Source organism: Anomalospiza imberbis, chromosome 2 (assembly GCF_031753505.1).
Source record: "Anomalospiza imberbis isolate Cuckoo-Finch-1a 21T00152 chromosome 2, ASM3175350v1, whole genome shotgun sequence".
Taxonomy (NCBI): domain Eukaryota; kingdom Metazoa; phylum Chordata; class Aves; order Passeriformes; family Viduidae; genus Anomalospiza; species Anomalospiza imberbis.
Window position 1 is genome coordinate 42,053,453 of NC_089682.1, and position 20,207 is coordinate 42,073,659.

The following is a 20,207-nucleotide window of genomic DNA, read 5'->3' on the forward strand; positions in this document are numbered from 1 at the left end:
CTCCCTGGCCCACAGGACACTACTGGCTCAGGGACAGTTTGTTCTCCACCAGGACTCTGAGGCCCTTCTCCATAGAGCTGCTACAGCAAGTCAGTCCCCAGCCTGTGCTGGTGCAATACTGAGAGTCCAGTTTGACTGCGATTTTCAATAAGCATCTGGATTAAATTGGTTCGGCTAAGGAAAAAAGAGGAAATTTTCACTATAAGACAGACATTGAAGGGCTGCAGGGTGTCCAGGAAGGGTAAAAGAGTTGGAGAAGGGTCAAGAGCACAAGTCTGTTGAGGAATGGGTGAGGGTGCTGGGGGCCCTCAGCCTGAACAAAAGGAGGCTTAGGGGTATCTTCTTGCAGAGACAAGGCCCTGACAGGAGGGTAGACCTAGGTGGGGGTTGGGCTCTTCTTCCACATATACAGGAAAAGAGAAAATGGCCTCAGGTTTTGCCAGGGGAGGTTTAGGGTGGCCCCAGCATTTCCTCATAAGAGAGATGCTCCATCCCTTCTGGCCTCCAAGGAGGCCAATGGGGATCCAGGGCTGAGCAGAGGGGCAGGATTTCTCCATGACCCACTGGTAGTGCTCTTCCTAATGCATCCCTGGATCCCCATTGGCCTCCTTGGCCACAAGGACACTGCTGGCTCAGGGATAATCTGTTCTCCACCAGGACCCTCAGGTCCTTCTCAGAGATGCTTCTCCCACCTGACCCTTACCTTGGTACTGAATCAAAAAGGTTTACCAACAGACTTGCATGTGGAGATTAATCCATCCTCTGACAAGCAGGATCAGGGATTTTCTAGTGCCCACGTACTCATAGGCCCACTTGCACACACAAGCAATGATGCCACTGACTTTTCCCCCTCCTGAGCCACTAAATACTCAGAAAAGCTCAAGTCCCTACTCATGCATTTGTGGTGGGGCTTTGGAACAGCTGGAGGATATGGGAGAAAACAAAAAACAATAAAAACACAAATAAAACCAACCTGTCCTATGACACCCAGTTATCACTACACATAGGCCAATCAATAACTGTGAACTTTGGCTTATTTCTCAGCTTGAGTTTAAAATCAAACCTAAACCTTTCTTCATGCTAGTTATGCCTTCAGCTCAGCTATAGAAGTTACTCCATTTTCACTTCAAGAGCTAAAAGCACAAAGACTTTTAACTTTTTTGTGTGTGTGTCTGTATCTTCCACTCATCCCATCCTTCCCCAGATTTTTTCTGTGCAATTCAGCAACTTTCAGCTACTCAAATGCAGCCCTGCAGTATTTTTGGCAGAGACTATGATTTCTTGTCATGGTAGACTGATGTAAGTTTAAAAACTACAAAAGCTGTTCTGATTTATTATGTATCATTACTATTTGCATTTCAGAATTAAAACACTTTATCAGTCTGATCCAACTTTGTAAAGAAATCCTAACAAGGCAGTGTAGTATTACAAATTTATTGAGTTTCATCAAAGTAATTTTTCAGCATTGAAAATTTTACACATATAAAACAACTTCTATGCATTAAAACCAAAGTATGGATTATTTTTTAAATTTAAAGCAAGTGCTGTGCTTTTTTAAACATCTCATGAACCAAATTCTTCAGTTATAAAGCTGGTAAAAAAAAGTGATACACCACTAGAGTTTTTTCTTCAACATGTGAAATTCATCTCTTTGGGAAACAATACTTTTTAAAATTGTATCATGAAAGATACAGACCTGAAAAAGGATAAACAATCATACACAAGGCATTAATGTTACACAGAGTAACTCAGACATTTTATAAAGAGATCTGGAAAAGTACCTAAAATAGTGATATTTATTTAGTATAAAATTTCAATAATAAAATATTGCTCATAATAAATAAGGAAACATGAGTTTCATTAATACTGTTCTCCCCTTAAAGCTCTCTTGGATGTAACAGGATCAGACCCGATCAAAAATCAAATTTTTATTTTGTCCTCCGTATGAAGGAGGCAGGTTTGCAGGCTTCAGGTCATTCTTTGCTAGAAACAATTTTATTATAAACAAAACCCAGAATTAATTTCAGGGCTCATGCGTAGTTATGGGAAAAAATAATAATCCCCAAATGTGAACAGACCTTATTACAGTAGATTTTAATACCCAAAATATTTGCCCTTTTTGTTAAACCCAAAGTGGAATAAGACTTCCTGCTGCACAAGTTTTCTCAAAAGCTTCTAAATATGGGTGCAGCTGTACGTAGCGGTTATCAACACTGTTGGGGACAGTTTGCTTTGGGGGGATGGAAGTTGTTTCCCTTTATATGGGGACGTTGGATTTCATCCCTGCTCTTCCCATCTGCAGACAGGGCAGTTTGGAGCAGTTCTTCAGCAGCTGCTCGATGGCGATGTGGCGCACATTGAGCTCTGAGGCCAGGGAGTCCTTCTCCTGGACCTGCTGTGCCAGCTCCTCAAACACATCTGCAACAACAGCACTGGGTTAATGTACTTGGTCCCTGTACTGACACAGGCTCAGGAAGCAGTGACAAACAACACTGGGGAAGAGGCACACACATTTAAGTGGGATCATGCACAGGAACTCTGCTTTTCCTGGTTCCAACACAGTTTATATGCATTGCAAACTGAACAGCATCACTTCATTTCTAGTTATAAACAACCCGAGCCAAGGTGGATCAATTTAGAACTCAAAACAAAGCTGCCTCTGGCCTGTATCAGCAGTAGTGTGGCAGCAGGACCAGGGCAGGGATCACCGCCCTGTGCTGGGCACTGGTGAGGCCACACCTCAAATCCTGTGTCCAGTTTTGGGCCCCTCACAGCAAGGACATGGAGGTGCTGGAGCGTGTCCAGAGAAGGGCAACAGAGCTGGGCAAGGGTCTGGAGCAAAAGCCTGATGAGGACCAGCTGAGAGAGCTCAGCCTGGAGAAAAGGAGGCTCAGGGAAGACCTTATAATTCTCTACAATTGCCTGACAGGAGGGTGGAGCCAGGTGGGATCAGGCTCTTCTCTCAGATAACAAGTGACAGGATGAGAGCAAATGGCCTTAGTTTGCACCAGGCAAACTTAGACTGGATATTAGGAAACATTTCTTCATGGAAAGGGTTGTCATGCACTGAAACAGGCTGCCCAGGCAAGTGGTGGAGTCACCATCGCTGGAGGGATTTAACAGGCATGGAGATGTGGCATTTAGGAGCAACTTGGTTTTGTGGGGGACTTAGCAGTGCTGGGTTAATGGCTGCACTTGATCTTAAGGGTAATTTTCAACCTTAACAATTCTGTGGTTCTAGTCAAATTCTTAAAGAGAATAAATACAGTGTCAATTTGCAGCACCAAAGCAGATTACATAATGAAAGCGCCTAGAAATCTCTCTATATCACACATTTCCATGCAAAACAAGAGACTTCAGTTACAAACTTACATGACAGAAAGGCAATCAAAATTGCATTTTTAAAACCAGACTTTTTTATGATAAAGCACCACAAACCCAAAATGAAGAGTATTGAAAAATTCTCACCCTGGATTTGCTTGAGCAGTTTTTCATTAAGTTGCTTTAACTCTCCTAGAGTCATTGTAGTCACTGCAACAAGAAAATCTGTTATTACTACTACCATACTACTACCAATCACATAAGCATCCCTAAGCAGACTCCTATTTTCTCAATGTTTCTCCTATTTGTATCCTAATAATCAACAGATGTGTGGCAGTAAGTCAGAGACAACAGTATTTATCAGTGATTTGAGGAAAGTTTGAAAATTCTCTTTTTAATGTTGACACACACAAGGATTTACTCCATTAAAAAACCCTCTCTTCAATGTCAAAAAGGTGGAAAATCAAGCCCTGAAAGCAGGAGCATTCAGAATCAGAACTGCATAGCACATTTAAATACTATACCCTCCTTTGACTTCAAGACATAATTTCCCCAGTGTGACCTATGAAAGCATATCTGTTTAATTGTGGGCAATTAAAAGGGGACAATTCTGACAAAAGTCCTGCTATGTTTCCCAGCCTGCAAGAAGCAGCTTCCTGACAGAATTTTCCACATGTGGCTCCCTGTTTTGGTTATTAAGGTTTGTGCTTTATGCATACAGGAATAACTTACACAGTTTCCACTAAGTATCTCACTGACAAATGATGAAGGACAATCCTGGCTTGATATGAAGACCAGCATATAAAAATAGGTTTCCTTCTGTGCTCCGGGTGAGAACTATAAGATCCTCTGTATCATTCAAAAGCCCTTCTGTATCTCAGGTTGTGTGCATTGATCATCCTCACAGAAAATACACATTAAGCCTCAGAGGAGGGAACTGTGAAGGTGCTCTTCACTGCCCTTGATCAACAGCAGGGAAGCACTGGCCTGCTTCCTAGGATTCCCTCAACCCTGCAGTGGACACACATGGTGCCATGGCTGCTGCTGAGATGCCCTTGTCACCACAGTGAAAAACAACAATCTGAACACCACTGGGGATACTGGGCATTGGCACAAGCTTTAAAACCTTGCAATTCTAAAATACTGGTTTTAAACTTCAGCAAAGCTGTTTCTGCTGCAGCTTGGCAAAGCTCTCTCATTGCATACTTGAGAGAAAAAACAATGCTGCAGCTTTTTAACAGAAATTCCTCTGTGCAAAAGGTTTCTACGTGGCAAATTTAAAGTCCTGAGTTCTGAAAAAGATGGGTTTTAGCTACCCACTGGATTATTTGATTATCCTAAGTCTTCCCATTCAAACTTTCTCACAGCTGGCAGTTGTGGGATGTTAAATTGCTGACAGTACTGCCAAACCAAAGATGCTGGCAACAGCTAAGACTTGGTACTCAAGACATAATCCCAGCTAAGAATAAAACAGATTCACCTTTTTCCTCCATCAGTCAGGTAAAATGGTGCTCCTTCCTACCTTCAGCTATCAATATACCTGAAAAGTCCCTCCTCATACTTTACCACCCTTTAAGCAACAGGAAACCCCTGACCTAATTTAATATAGTAATTAACTGCTAAAAATGTCAAGAATTCCCCCCACTTTTATACCCAGTGGTAAGATATTACTTCCCCATTCTTCAGTATTTTCATTAACATTTTGTCATCTGGCAGACAGACTGGTTCACATGTTTTATGTGAGTGTTTTGGTACAGGACTGTTTCATGGCACATTATTCTGATACAGAAGGGAAAGAGATAAGTGCACTGAATTTAAGTGGTAAAATATTATCCTATCTACAGCTGAGGTAAACTGAAGGAATACTGGCCAAGCTATTTACAGTTCCATTAATACTTTTTTTTCAGTAGACAGCTATGGTGTTAAGAGTGAAAATATTGCAGTAAGAAGGTACCTAATTCTGGCAGTCTAAGTTTTCATCTAACATACAAACTTAATCATAGAGCCTCCAAATGAATGGCACTTAAAGGCAAATACTGCAAAATACAAGCAAAAATGCCTCAAAGCTGCATTATGTAGTCAGAAGAAAAAAACCCTTATTGTGCTCAATGCAGATTTAGGCTCCCGTCCTGAAATCAAAGACTGGAGAGAAATTCCAAGTAACTAACTTCAGTCAGACAACCTCATAAACCAGGTCAAGCTTCCATAATTGCTCTGTTATATGCTGTCCTGATTTATGTAATCCCAATTTATGACTGCAGCAGACAGGTGGTCAAACAGCCCAGTGTATCTGTTTTGATTTATGGTTTTAAGGCTACTGATTCACTACAAATGCAACACGACACATCATGCAGCAGTTAAGTAAAATCCTTTCATAAAGAATGAGAAATGACTCAGCTTCGCAAGGACAGAGTTGTCAGTTTGTTTAAAAAAAAGGGAGGTTAAAGAAGCCAATTCCAACTTTTTACAGTATCTCTTTCTCTGACTCTTCTGACATTCTGATTCCATTATTACCTTGTTTTTCATCACCTGTTTTTCCCTGGAATATTTTACAAGTGCTTTTGTTTTCTTTCTCAGGTCTTTTGAAATTCAGAAACCCTCTCCAATTACTTTCCTCATCTACAAATATAAGAGTGGACATACACCAGTTCAGGACCAAGTACTGCCTAAAAAGCAGGATGGTAACAGCACATGCCTCTAGGAATCTATTCCTAACACATTTCATGCAGCCTGATTCCAGAGACACTAAAATACCCTAGCTTTTTCTAAAGATTTCTTTCAGTGATCTTGTTAAACAACAGGGAAACTAATTTTCTGTTATTTTGACCATCACCACCGTCATCAAAAACAGCTCAGGTCATCTGCTACAGCCTTTAAGAGGACATGGTGGCAGAATGGCCTTTCCAGTTTCTTATGCTCAACAAACACAAGGAAGAAAACAAATCCAGTGAAATGCAAAAGGTAAGTCTGCTACTATTAAGATTATTTCACAAGTTTGCTCTGCTACATGACCTCTAATTTCCTCTGTTTAGGGCAGGTCTCTGTGAAATGTAATTCAGGGCACTGAGGAAGTTCAATAAGAGAGAGATTTACAGGAGCTGAGTAACCTCCACCTCCACAGGCAGGGCTGTGCAACTCTAAGGAATGACATACTGAAATGATTTTTTTTTGTACAAATTAGACACGTCCTGTATCACAGTGGGCTACAGCTAAGAGTAAAATAAAAAAAAAAACAACAAAACAAAAAAAACAAAAACAAAAAAAAAAAACCCAAAAAAATCCTCAGCCAAACCATCCTATTTGCTCAGCTAGGTAGCTCTTTTTCCCCCCATAGATCTTACATGCTGGACTTCAGGATGAAACCTAATGCCCCGTGGAGACATGAAGTGGTCAATAGGTATTTGAAGGAATGCCCTTGCTTGCTAGGCTGTGTGTAAATGGATGTATACTCACGTTCCTCCCTGCTGTGTTGAGGATGTCTTCTATGAACACTGGCAAGTGAATCTCCTTCAGCTTTTTCAGCTTTCTGGACTTGGCTGTGGCTGGACCACAAAACACTGTTGCAGCAGAAGGTAGCACCGAGTCTGAAATCAGTAGATTCTCTTGGTTCCAGCAGAGTCTGTGAGCAGCTTGAGATGCCTCCAGATTTCCCATCTATCCATTTTGCAGAGTATCTAGGTACTGGGGAGTCAAATTGTGGGAGTAATTTTCTATCAGTCTGATGTCTGAAGCTAAAAAGCTGGTGTTGGGATGGTTTTGAGCTTTCAGAATCAGAGTCTAAATCCTTGTTTTGTGCGTATTGTATGATCCAGTTAATTTTTTTGCTCAAGATATTTTTTACTTCTGTGTAAGGACTTTTAGAGAGCTTTGATCGTGGACAGTCCTGATTTGCTATTAAGTGGAATTTTTCAAAGCAGTCTCTGTGCCCCCTTAAAGATCTCGTATGTAGAAGATCTGACTTTGGCACTCCTGTAAAGACACAACAGAAAGAATTTCACTTACTGCTAATTTTTTAAAATCTTTACTCACAAGCAACCAAGAAAACAAAAACTTTAGTGATGCTTTCCTACTAACAGTCTTACCACTGAAGCAAATAAAGGTACCTCAGTCCAAAATCTGTGAAGTTTCCCTCAGGCTGAGTCCTTGTCACACAAAGTGTTTTGCACACCATAATGTCTGGAGCAGAACTTCAGCATGTGCCTCTTGCATGGTGACATAGATAAAGCAAAATGACAACTCCACACATGCTGCATCCCCCCTACACACAAGTGTATAAGCTGCATAAGTAAAATAAACCCAACTGGGTATCAGCAAGTTCTATAGAACGATCCTGAAGAGCAGTCTGACAGCACTCATACAAACTCCCATCTTCTATGCAAATGTTCTGAGCCATCTGCTCAAATACTGCAGGGTGCAGGCTTGTCTCTTTCAAGTGGTCAAAGGTAACTCAGATTTCAGTCATAGTTTATTATGTTGCACTGGCACAAGCCTGCAGCCTAGCTAGGGAAGCAGGCTCTAACACTGTCAATGTTTGCCAACATTAAACTACCCTGAAATTCATTTGAGGTGTGCTGGGATAGAGTTAATTTTTATCACAGTGTAATATGGGGCTGTGTTTTGGATTTGTGCTGCAGTGTTTTCATTATCAATGAGCAGGGCTTCCACACAGTCAAGGCCCTTTCTGCCTCTCCCACCACCCCAACAGCGAGTGGGCTGGGGGCATGCAAGGAGCTGGGAAAGGACACAGGTGGAACAGCTGATCCCAACTGACCCAAAGGATATTCCAGACCATAAGGCATCGTGCTCAGTGTACAAAGCTGGGGGAAGGAGGAGGAAGGGAGGAATGTTTGGAGTGATGGCGCTTGTCATCCTAAGTCACCGTTATGCATGACAGAGCCTTGCTCTCCTGGGGATGCCTAAACACCTGTCCAACCATGGGAAGCAGTGAATGAATTTCCTTATTTTGCTTTGCTTGTACGGGCAGCTTTTGCTCTCACTTTGAAAACTTTGTCTCAACCCACAAGCTGAAATTCTCTCCCCATCCTACTGGCATTTAAACCATGACATCACACAAGATGGATGTTTATTCTCCTCTTTGCTCATCCTCCCTCAAAGACTGTTCAAATAGCTACAGCAGGTAACTTAAACCTCTAAGTAACAGCTAGTGATTGACAGGTTAAAAAGGAACACAATCTGTGAAGATCTGCAGTTGGTGAATGAACACAGATGGTATGAGAAATGACTATTCCAGAAAGTTAATAGTGCCCCAGTACAAAATTACTTTCTGCAACTTCAGTGGATATTTATTTTTCCTCAGATTCACATACACAGTAGATTCAGAATCCAAGTCCAAAGTAATAAACAGTTTGTCATTTATCTCAGTACCCCATATATTACTTGGGAGGTTCCCAATACAATGAAAACCAATTCTGTCTAACAAGCTTGTCACTGCAAATAACAATAATATACCTGTGAACCAGAGGTTGAAAGTGTTTAATGCTGAAGTACTGAAATCAACAAACAATGTAACTGGATCTCTGAATATAGGCAACATGAACCAACCTGCAGCCATCCTATCTTTTAGCCATTAAAAGTGACTAAAATAAAAGAAAAAACATGAAATGCAACAGGTAACAAAACCTGGTAACAGAGACATTTACAGATTATTAGAACAAAGCCACATGTTACAACAAGTCTCAGTTCTAGCTGATTTCCTCTCTTAAATTCTTGTGGTAAAGTGTAATCTCCCCACCCCAAACGATTAAAAAATGATACAATGTTTTTGTTAAATTACTGAATGCCACAAAATCCCACACTACTCTCAAAAAAATCCGAAAAGGTAAAATTTTTAACTTGAAACTGAAAACAAATCCAAGCACTTCATTTTGATTATCTCACTTGCTGGTATCTGCTGTTTGAAGTTGGGGAGTTCAAACACCTAGAGTAGCCATTACAAATTGTTGATTTTCCACTCTTTGGGCAGCAGTGAAACTTAAGTGCATTATTTTCTGGCTGAGTTTCTGAGAGTGCACACAATTTTATGGGGCAAAATATCTAGAAAACTGGAAAATAGAAGAAAACAGCAGTGAAATTGATTTTGTTCTTAGCAGCAGAGGAAAAGGTAAAGTCATGAAAACAGATACTCCTTCTGTTCATGAGGTATCTATTAGAAGAAACAAAACTCACACACTAACCAGAGGCATCTTTTAAGAAGGAAGTTCTGGAGTAAACTATACTCTGCCCTCTGTGGGCAGTCAAGATTCTCACTCCACACCTCAAAATACTTTTCAGCAAACAAATATTCACCAACTTTTCTTAAACTCTGCATAATCTGCTGCATACTTGCAATGCTATTTTACCTCTCTAACTTTACAGAGACTTAAAAAACCCCAACAAATATTTCTATTGAAAACAAGAAAGACAAGTCAATTGTTTTGATGACTTATCAGCAGCATTTAAATAGAGCAAGCCTGGTGAACTCAAGTAGCATGATGGAAACCTTAAATCTTTAAGCCATCAAGGGAAAGCAAACACTGTCAAGTGAAATTATAAGGCAAATATACTCACAACACTACAAACCCTAGAAAACTAGAGTGATTTGTTAAATGCTACTTGCTTTACCAGAGTAATTCTTCAACATTCTACTTTGCTGCTGCTCATAGTGGTTTCTTTTACTTACAGAAAATAATCAATGGGCTGAAAAACATGTTTTGCACAATTTTCCATACAATAATGCTCAGAAACCCACCTAACAAACACACCCTCACAAAAAATGACAGAATACTGATGGTATCACTTAAAAAAATAAATTCCTTTGAGGTGCCTTCATTATTTCAATGAGAATAAATGTTACTTGTCCAGTAGGAGAGGAGCGTGAGACCACACAAAATAGCTAACACACAAATTGTCACACAAAGAAAGAACAAGTGCAGCATGACTTCATGAAGCCTCAACTGAATTATGTCCAAGTCTTAAGCTCAAGGTTATTCCAATCTTTCCTTCTGATGAATGTATCTTTTAAGAGTTCTGAACATTGCTAACTTCCCCATTCTAGAGGCATGCTGCTCAAAGAGATCTGCTTTATCTGAACTCAGTAATAGTGTCTGAAATGAGCAATTATTACAGAAGAAAAAAAACCCATGCTACTTCAAGAGTTTAAGCTTTGCTATTTATATGCCACACATTAGCCACAATGTCCCTCTTTTTGAGCACAGAAGGGCAGGTTATTGCAAAACACTTCCAGTATACAAGATCAGAATTTACATCCTACCCCTCCTCTTATTCCACTGCAAAACCCCCAAAGGTGTTCTATCTAAGGAATCTTGAATAAAGTAAGGAACTGAAAATACGCAAATCCAAACCAGTTTTGTAGAGAACTGCTAACAGACCTGCTTCAGCTTTCACATAACTGACTTGGATTTTTACTGTAACAATCTCACACAAAACTAAAACAAGCATCAACTGCTCTTTTGTCCTAAGGTGACAATTAGTCCTTTCCTATGCAGAGAACATCGACCATAACCTCCTGGAAGAGCTGAGCAGAGACAGCAGCTGCTGTGCCAGCACAAACTTAACAACCACATACCAGAATTACAGCAAGTTAGGGTATGGTTCTTTGGAACAAATCCTTCTGTTGTGGGCAATACCATCAGCCTTATGAGGCAGAAAAGATGTCCATTTCTTTTCGGGAAGACTTCATACTCCACTCAGACTACTTCATATTTTTCCCTTCATCACAACTGCAGAAAAAGCTACAATCAACTGCAGAAAAAGCTACAATCTGGTGAGCTGGCATGGACCAAGTGATATATAAAGATGATTAAGTTTTACTGCTTTATTCAACACTATACACCAACAGATGAATAAAGCATGGCAAGATTTCTGTACAAAACAAGAAGCAATACTGTAATTTTGATAAACAGCTATTGTGAGTTTCGGGGACTTTCACAAAGTTTCACTTCTGTCTCCACATTTCTGTTTGCCAATATCAACCTCAATCTTTCTTACTTTTTGTCTGGTTCTTCAAGTCTGCAATCATAAAACCATCAACTTCCCCCCCCCCCACTCTCCCATTTGCAGGTATGTATATTTGCTCCTTGTCTTACTCTCCAAGAACAGGATTGCAGACTATGTCCAAGTACGCCCTAAGCTTCATATTTACTTTTTCAGAGAAAGAAAAAAACCCTCATCAAGCAACAAAAAAACCCCACCCAACAACCACCCAGAGAAGAAAAGTTTAATCTGCAGGGGGAAAAAAATCCCACAAAATTCACTAATATCTAGAAGACCCTATCTAACAAACTTAAGACAGCACAGATGCTATTAGGAAACAAGCTCATGCCAGAGATCATTCCTCAAGTGCACATGATTCACAGGCTGATGCCAAAGCTCCACACGAATCATAAAACAATATAAGTGCTTACAATCCATTATTTGTTTCTGATTCTTAGTAACTCATGTGTCCTAGATGAAATATGAATGTATCACTTCACTCAACAATATCTTTGTATATTGACTTGAAGAACAGGACTTGCTATGTAAGTGCCTAATGCTTAGGCAAAAAAAAAAAAAACAAAAAACCTCAACCCAAACCCTGACTTTCAATTTATAAGCTATGCAAGGCAGGCAGTCAACATGACTCCTAAAGCACTTCTACAAAGTAATTTTGTAAATGCATGACTAGCAATCAAGCAGTTTAATACACATTTTTGTAACTTCTATTTATTCATAACTGTAAAGTAGTTGAGAGCAAGCAGAATATTTACCAGATAACCAGGTGAGCAATCATATCTCAATAAATTCTACCCCATTTTAAGGCATTTGTACTTGAAAGTAAATGAATTTCCATCATATTAAAGTTTTTTGCTTTCTGGCTTTTTTGAGGATAAGACTTTATTTCTGCCTTTGCAACTGATACACTGAGAACTACTTATAACTCTTCTTCATTATAAAGGCACAGAACTAAAGTGAAATGTTTGCTCATGCTTACATAAAGCTAGCTAGAAGAGTTGTCCTATTTGGACATTATAACAGTAACCAACAAGTCCAATTCAAAAGGAATGTTCTTGAATACCAAGATTATTCCACATCCCTTCACAAATGTTTCCATAGAAAAAAATAAATAAGTGATCATCAGTCTGCTTATCTTCAACAGTGTTTTTTTTAAATTTGTTTGCTATTCTCTTTAAAAAAAAAAACAACAAAATTCTTATTTGGTCTTTCAGATCCATCAGTTGGAAATAACGTTAAAGAAAGCCTGCATTCCCTTTTTAGCATTTTCTAAGGCACTGTTGTAAACTAATAGTTTTTTGCAATGGTGAATAGCAGCTGAAGTGGAAAATCCCCCCTGAATCTAAGATGAACTAAAATTAACAGAAATACTTGTAGACACATGAATAGTCAATAATAAGTTTGTACTATGCCATTGGTTACTTAAAGCCTCTTTAAAGAATTTACAAATACTTATGGGTAAGATTTATACCTGACCATCATTTCTGTCTCCAGTTTGAGTCAGCTGTGGAGACCTGCTTTCCCAGCGAGTGAAGAAATGCTTCTCAGGCACAATTGACCTCATCTGAAACAGTGAGCTCCAGAGAGGTTTGTGACAGACACCTCTCACCTCTGCTCTTCTCCTTTAAACCTGGAGTAAGCAAGAACCCTTGCCTGCAGCTGCCCACTTTCAGAGCCCTGGTCTTCACTGTGTGCCTAGATGTTCCAGCTGCTGCTCCTCTCAGCTGTCCACCTCAGGAGCACTCTGTAAACAGGGATGTTCAGCCAGCTCATGGAACAGCTTCCGGACAGCTGCGAGTGTCCACTAGGAACACAAAGATCAGATGAGCTCCAGTGTGGTTTACCTCGTGTGCAGGACCAAGACCTGCAGCAGACAGAAAGGCTTCACAAGACATTAAATGTTCATGTCTATCTATTTTAAGCCACTGCTGCATAGGCTGTTTACCAAGAGTGCTGAAAGAGGGGGGTTCCCAGAAAAGCAGATCCCAAGACCTGTTCAAAATGCATGAGACAAAAGCAGCCCATGATAACCTAAGACAATAAGTTATCCAAATGTCTAAATGACAAAAGCCTGATACTCTTGAGCTGTACAATTCTGCCAACACTGAAAATCAGGATCATTAGAGATGTGTATCTCCAGTGCATCTGCCTGACAAGATGTAAAGCCACTGCTATTTTTAAGGGTTTACATGCAATCTCATTTGAGAATTAAATCTTATGATTTATTAGACTGGCTAGAAGGAAAATGCCAGTGCCATTCATTAACTTCTAAAACCAGACACTTTGCAAATAATAGATATTATCTAGTTCATAAATTAAAGTTCTCTCTTTGCTTTCACATGATAATGCCAGTACTTTCCATACATCAAGTGTGCACACAAAACACCTCCCACTTCATTCCTATCAACTCATTTGTATTTTAGCACAGAGCAAAGATATCAGACAGAACAGAGATCCAGCTAGCCCCTTAAATGCATTTTCAAAAATCATGTTCCTTATAAACTACTTTACTAAGAAGAATTTGCTACTGTATTAAACAAAGCAATGCACTCTGATGAAAACGTCACTACTGAAAATGTCACATACTTTGAAAGAAAAATCAGTTAAATAGACCTAGAAGAGAGTGGATGTCATAAGCCCGTATTTTTGCAGTCTGGATGATGCCAGGTAACATAAATACTCAATTATCTTGTTTGCATGGACAAACCCCCCAAATTTACACATTAAGAATGCAAAAATGTATTTACTGAACCAGCTCCACAGCTTGGCATTACTCAGTGGTACTTGTACAGCATTCAGAGTAAGAACAGCATCTCCAGTCATGTTCAGACTTGAATTTGTAGTTAAGAGCTTTAGTGGAAACTGCTGTTAATTTCACATGTCCATTCAAGTTTGCAGAAATGAGTCATACCCCTGGACTGCAAATGCTACCTTGAAACAAGTTCTCATCTATCTAGTCTAAAGGGCAACAATGGAAATTTTTAGCTTTTATTGCCAGAATAATCTATGTTACTGTTTATCATTTCATTAACACTGAAAAAATAAGGATGTGTAATATTCTGGAACAGAATTAAATCAAACAGTGATTTCCACTTCTTTCAACTATACCTTACAACACATTTTATTTCAGTGAGATATTCCTCTGTAGGGTGTAAAAAGGAAAAAAACTGAAATTCAAGTACTTACAGTTTGCAACAATTAAACCCACCCGCTCCTTTTTTTTTTTTTTTTAATGAACACAGAATGAGGATATTATACAAGATTTTATAGACCTTAACAGGAAAAAAGGTATGTGGTAAGCCAGATTTATTTATAACATTCTTGTCTCAGCCTGGAGACTCAGATGCACTAACCTGATGCTGAAATTGCCTCAAAAGCTGAGTCTATCAGCACTTTAAAGGACCATGGAAACCTAGTAACTTCAACATAAATCAGGGGAATGGATGCCCAGTACTTACACTGTTTCTTATATTACAGGACCTGGGATGGAAAGTGGCATTTGCTGTTCAGCTGCTCAGCGCTAAACAAAAATGGAAGTGAGCCAGTTTGCTTGTCAGCCAGCATTCTCCAAGATGTTATTGTAGTTTGCAGTACTGGGCAAGCAAAAGAGTAAAAAATAATCTCAAACAATCATATTTTTCACTTCTATTACCATTTGTCTCCATTACAACTCTTGAATGTGAGGAAATGCAGGTTTTAAACGATTCTGCATTAAGAAACACCAGCATAAACCCAGTTAAAGACAGACCCGCTGTGTAAAGAAATGTAAAGCTAAGTCATAATTTTTACAGACTTCCAAGTTTGATGTTCAAACAAAAAATTCAAGTATTAAGACCTTGAAGCTGGGATTTCCACAGGTGTCCAGAGGATCCCAGGACCCAGCTGCCTTGTGCAATGCCTTCCCATGGGAAGAAATCTGAACACCTCTAAGCAGCACCACAGGCAGGACCCTCTGGCTGCTCCTGTGTGAGGGGTGAGACATGGAATACATGGTCACACAGAGCCGCAGACTGGTTTGGGTTGGAAGGAGCCTTAAAGATATCTCATCCCAACCCCCTGCCATGGGTAGAGACACCTTCCACTAGACCAGGCTGCTCAGAGCTCCATGTCACCTGGCTTTACAACACTTCTAGGGATGGAGCATCCACAACTTGGAAATGCTACAACTGGAGTTTCAATACACCATATTCAGGTAGAGGATTTTTTTTTGCTGATGTATACATTTACAGACAGTTTTTATACATACACAAGCATGTATTTTTGAGTTTTCATGCATTTCTCCCCACCCTTAAGATATCACTGCAGATTTGTTGTTAGTACTCTATCTCTGCCAGCAGAGTTCAGTTAGGCTTTTTCTCATATTCTAATGAAATTAAAAAGAAGAACTTTGTTTCAACTAACATACAACACGTGATTTCCTGGCTTATGCAAACCAGTCACATATGAATTTAAAACATTTCCTGTTTCCATCCACTGATTACTACTGTGACACCTACTCAGAAAAGCAAACAATGCACCATCTCTGATGCTTGCTTCATCTGCACACGGCAAATAAAACCCAACAATAAAGTCCAGCAGATCCTCCCCACCAGGATATTCTAAACCCCATGTACAACTTTAAAAACACTGTCCACAATCAGCTTCATTTTCTAAAATGTTTAGTATTTCATATGTAAATACTTTGCATATTTTTAACTTTAAGAAGCACATTAATATTCTGTTGTTATATCATCTGACTATGAACCTTCAGACACAAAAGCTAGTTTGGCAACAGAAGTATTTACATGTAGCTTAGTACTCTCAGCTTCCCCGAGTGTGAATTCTCAAACTAAGTGAGCCGGATGAGCCAGTGCAACAGAAAAAAATACCGCCCTTTCCAGAGACAACACTGCTCTGACCCTTTTTATAGTGAAGACCAGAACTACTAAACTCTCCTGAGTATGTTGCTCTTTCCTTGTTCAAGAAAGACTGATGACATTTAACAGGGTTAAGTTTAAACCTGCATATTGGTTTTAGTTATTCCAATGCCTGCGTTCTCTTTTCTCCTCCCCTTGCTATCACTCTTTCAGTCAGCTTCAGAGAAATAGATCCTATAATCTGTATGTATCACTCCTGAATAAATTCTGGGACAGACAGCACAGCTGATCTCCCAGTTACACTCAAACCAGCAGTTTCTGTGAATTAACTGAACTTATTTAGAAGCATAATCACAGCTTATGTCACTAAAATACTTAAAAATCTTATTATTAGAAAAATCATGATGAATACCTGATATCTGATAAAAACCAAAGGTTTTATGACACCTTATTCAAAAATTCAACAGTTATTTAATCAAGACAGACCACAGATTAAGATTTCTGTATAGCAGTATTCTCTATAAAGGACTATAAGAGAAGTACAATTTTCCCTCCCAGTTATGTAACATTACCAAGATACTGTCCAAATATAATAAAGGTTACAAATAACCACTCCAATGTCAGGAAAGCAAGGGCTGAGCCATGTCATAACATTAATCCAGAAAGGAGTCATTATTAGAGATGAGGATGGTCTCCAAGTCCCCCATTTCTAATTCCTCCTCTTAATGACCCAGGGCAATCAACAACATCACCATCAAGACACAGGCAAACATGTACAGCTGCTGAACTCAGAGATGCCAGGAGATGCAAGGATTCACCATCACTAGATTACACTGTAATGAAGTGCAGCTAAGGAAATTACATTTCTGTGGCATTTTGTTCATAGACACTTGAGAAAGTCTGTTTCAAAGGTTCAGCTGCATCAGTTCCCAGCACATGGATTTGCCACGTCCAAGTTTAAGCAGTCAGATGCTGCTGGCATGAGACGAAACAGAATTATCCACACTAGTTTTGTTAATACGACGGCCTGCTAAAAAAAGAAAGCTGGGAAGCCTACTTTCCAGAATTTCATACCTAGACTCACAAATTAGAAGTATATTTAGATCAGGAAAGATCTTCAAGATCATTGAGTCCAACTGCAAACCTAATATTGCCGAGCCCACTGCTAGCCCTTGCACATCCATCCGTAATGCTCCTTTCTATCCCAACCCAGCTCCTGGTGCAGACTGCATGGTCAAGAAAGATGGAAGAGGTGCCATACATTCCAATTAAGTCAGACAGCACTTAACACATGGAAGTTAACAGGGTGCTGCAAACAGTGGGAGTACTCAAGCATCCTGCAAGATGCTGAGCTGTGACTAATAGCCTGCCTGCTCTCCAACAGCAGCTATTTCCTGCTTCTCTGAGGGAGCAGTTCCACATGCACATCAATACCAAAAATGAGCAAGCCTGTCTTAGCTGTTGCACGAGTATCTTTTTAGAATTGCCTACTTCACTTCCTGAAATACTTAATATATGCATGGGTTTTAATTGCTGACAGTTTTAAACATGATGCTACATAAAAAGACAAACTATCAGCAAGATCGACACTCATTTGTAAGTGTAGGATAACACATCTACAAGAGTTGATGCAACTTGCAGCTGATTCTGTTCAACAAGATTTAATGCATCTGAACTCCATTAAAATATAACCAGGAGGTCAGTATGAAAACATCCAGTACAACATTGTACCTTAGTGAATTACCCAGTTCATGCTGTACCCAGGGCTGCGAAAAGACTTATTTGAGACACATAAAAATCAGTCTTTGTCACCAAAAAATACAGGAATGTAGAGGTATGTCAAAAGTAGGAAAAGCGTGACCATGGGTATGGCAAAGAGCTGACTCATGCAGCAGTTCAGCTAAAAAGCCTTATAATGACTCTATATAAAAAGTCAGTGACACAGCCTCAGCCACCTTTAAGCCTCCCCTCCCTATAAGCAGTAACAGTACATCTTTTCAAAATGGCACACAAATGACAGAGTATCAGAAGTTGAGGCGTTTTGATGTTCACATGATCAAAGATACATATACTTGTATTATGCAAAATAAAAGAATTGCAATGGTCTATGTAACTTCAGGGAAACTTTTATCACTATTCTATTCCAAACAGCCTCCTTTTACAATTAACTGGAAATTCAGAAGATTATGCAACGGTTTGCACAGATTAAGCCTTTCCTCCTATCGAGGCTATTTCGAGCAAAAAAATCCCAAACCTATACCACTTAAAACACATGATCACTTTGTAAAGTCACAGCCATAACAAGCAGCTTTGAAAAATCCACAGCTTATCTCAAACAACAGAGCACAGAAACCATCCAGCAATTTTTTAATGTGTTCTATCACTTAAAAAAAAACCAAAAACTAGATTAGTAGTGTAATGAAAGCACTTAATTCTCATTGTGTCAGTATGTTTTTAAAGCCTAAAGAGAGAAACATTCTCTCTCCATATTGAGAAGTCTAAACCTAACATTCTAAAGCAATAAGAAAACTCCGACTGAGAGGCTGTCGTAGGTTAGACAGCTGCTCTTGAGTTTTAATAAAAAACTGCAAGTACACAGGCATGTCTCTCCTAAACAAAAGCAAAAGACATGGCAATTACTTCTGAAGTATCAAAGTAGTGTTCAGATTGAAATACACTGCCTCTACTAGCAACCAAAGTCTACTATGTGTTATCAAGAAATGATAGCAGAAATTATGGGACTAATCACATAACGCTACTGAGATCTTCATATTCAATTGCCTCACAGCAACATAAATTATTCTGTGTAGTGATATCTACATATAATTGGTGAAGACCACCCTATGTAAGGGGAAGAAGTTACTTTGTTGCTCCAAAGACAAGCAATTTGACTTAAAAAGGGACAAAGATAATCTACGGCTCATTCATGCACGAAGAAAAGCAACAAGATGGGGAAATTCTTACCAAAACAGGTTTAAAATTTTAAAAATACTATTCTGGAGGCCATTCTTGTAGAATGTACTTCTACAAGACTAGTCTTTTAAAAGATAGCAAGAATTCCTACTTTACAAACTTTAGGAAGCTTTGATAATGAACCCTGTTTTATCATATTACACATACCAACATTCTATGAAAATAAAAAGAAATTTTAAAATTTCATAATTTCAAAAAGAAAATATGAAAACAAAAATTCCATTCCCCCAAGCAGGTCTACTGAACGCAAAGTGATCCGCTTCCAAAAACCCCCAAATATTATGCTATAAAATTTGCAATTTAAGCTTGATTTATACATAGATCCCCTCTAATTATTGAGCAAACCCACTGAATAAAGGCAGAAAGTGACTCAGATCCCAAGTTCAACATCAGAGGTCTAATGCCAGGAGATGGAATAAACACCAGGGCATTTCAGAAGCTCTGCAAAGATGGGGCTCACCTTCACGTCTGGAGGAGCAGCACCCACCTTTACTAGAGAGGAGCTAGCAAACAAACTGATTTAAAACTTTCTGCAAACAGACGTTTCCAAACCCGCAACTCGATGGAAGCTTTCGGAGCAGCCGGCTGTGCGCCCATGCCACGGCCGGGCTGGCCAAGGAAGGCTCCTGCTCCCAGTCTTACCTTCGATGTTCAGCTCGAAACAGACGTGGCAGAAGGAGAGCGTTTCCTTCTCGGTGCCCAGCTTGCAGACGCTGCAGATGTTGTCATCGTCCAAGTCGATGCTCACGAACTGCTCCTCGTTCATAGTGCCCTGGAGAAGGGGACGGCGGCGACAAGGGACGGGAGGGTTACTGCGGGAGCCACCCGGGCGCAGGTCCGTGCCGCGGAGGGGGAGGGTCCCGGAACGGGGGCGGGAGCGTCCCGGCAAAGTTTTCCCTTTAGAGAAACTGAGGCCAGGCCGCACAGCGGGGCCGCACGAACCGAGACTTCCCCCTTCCCTCGCCCGAAGGCTGCCCCGTCCCATACCGTCCTGCTCCCCAGCAACTCCATCACCAGCTCCATCATCGCTGCCCCCTCCTTCCCTTC

General features: G+C 39.9%; 1 protein-coding gene across 3 annotated transcripts; it reads right to left on the minus strand.

Annotated features, from left to right (window-relative positions):
- Window positions 1-1,420: 1,420 nt before the first annotated feature.
- C2H21orf91 (chromosome 2 C21orf91 homolog) lies at window positions 1,421-19,954 on the minus strand. Of its 3 annotated transcripts, XM_068180643.1 has the most exons (4): window positions 19,803-19,954; window positions 6,775-7,290; window positions 3,469-3,531; window positions 1,421-2,418 (listed from the first exon to the last, which is right to left on the minus strand). In XM_068180643.1, exons 1-4 carry the CDS (start codon window positions 19,924-19,926, stop codon window positions 2,258-2,260), a joined length of 864 nt encoding a protein of 287 aa, XP_068036744.1. In that variant the 5' UTR covers window positions 19,927-19,954; the 3' UTR covers window positions 1,421-2,257. The 3 variants fall into 3 exon arrangements, with proteins under 3 accessions (XP_068036744.1, XP_068036745.1, XP_068036746.1); XM_068180644.1 differs by lacking the exon at window positions 3,469-3,531; XM_068180645.1 differs by lacking the exons at window positions 1,421-2,418; window positions 3,469-3,531 and adding an exon at window positions 4,962-5,940.
- Window positions 19,955-20,207: the final 253 nt, after the last annotated feature.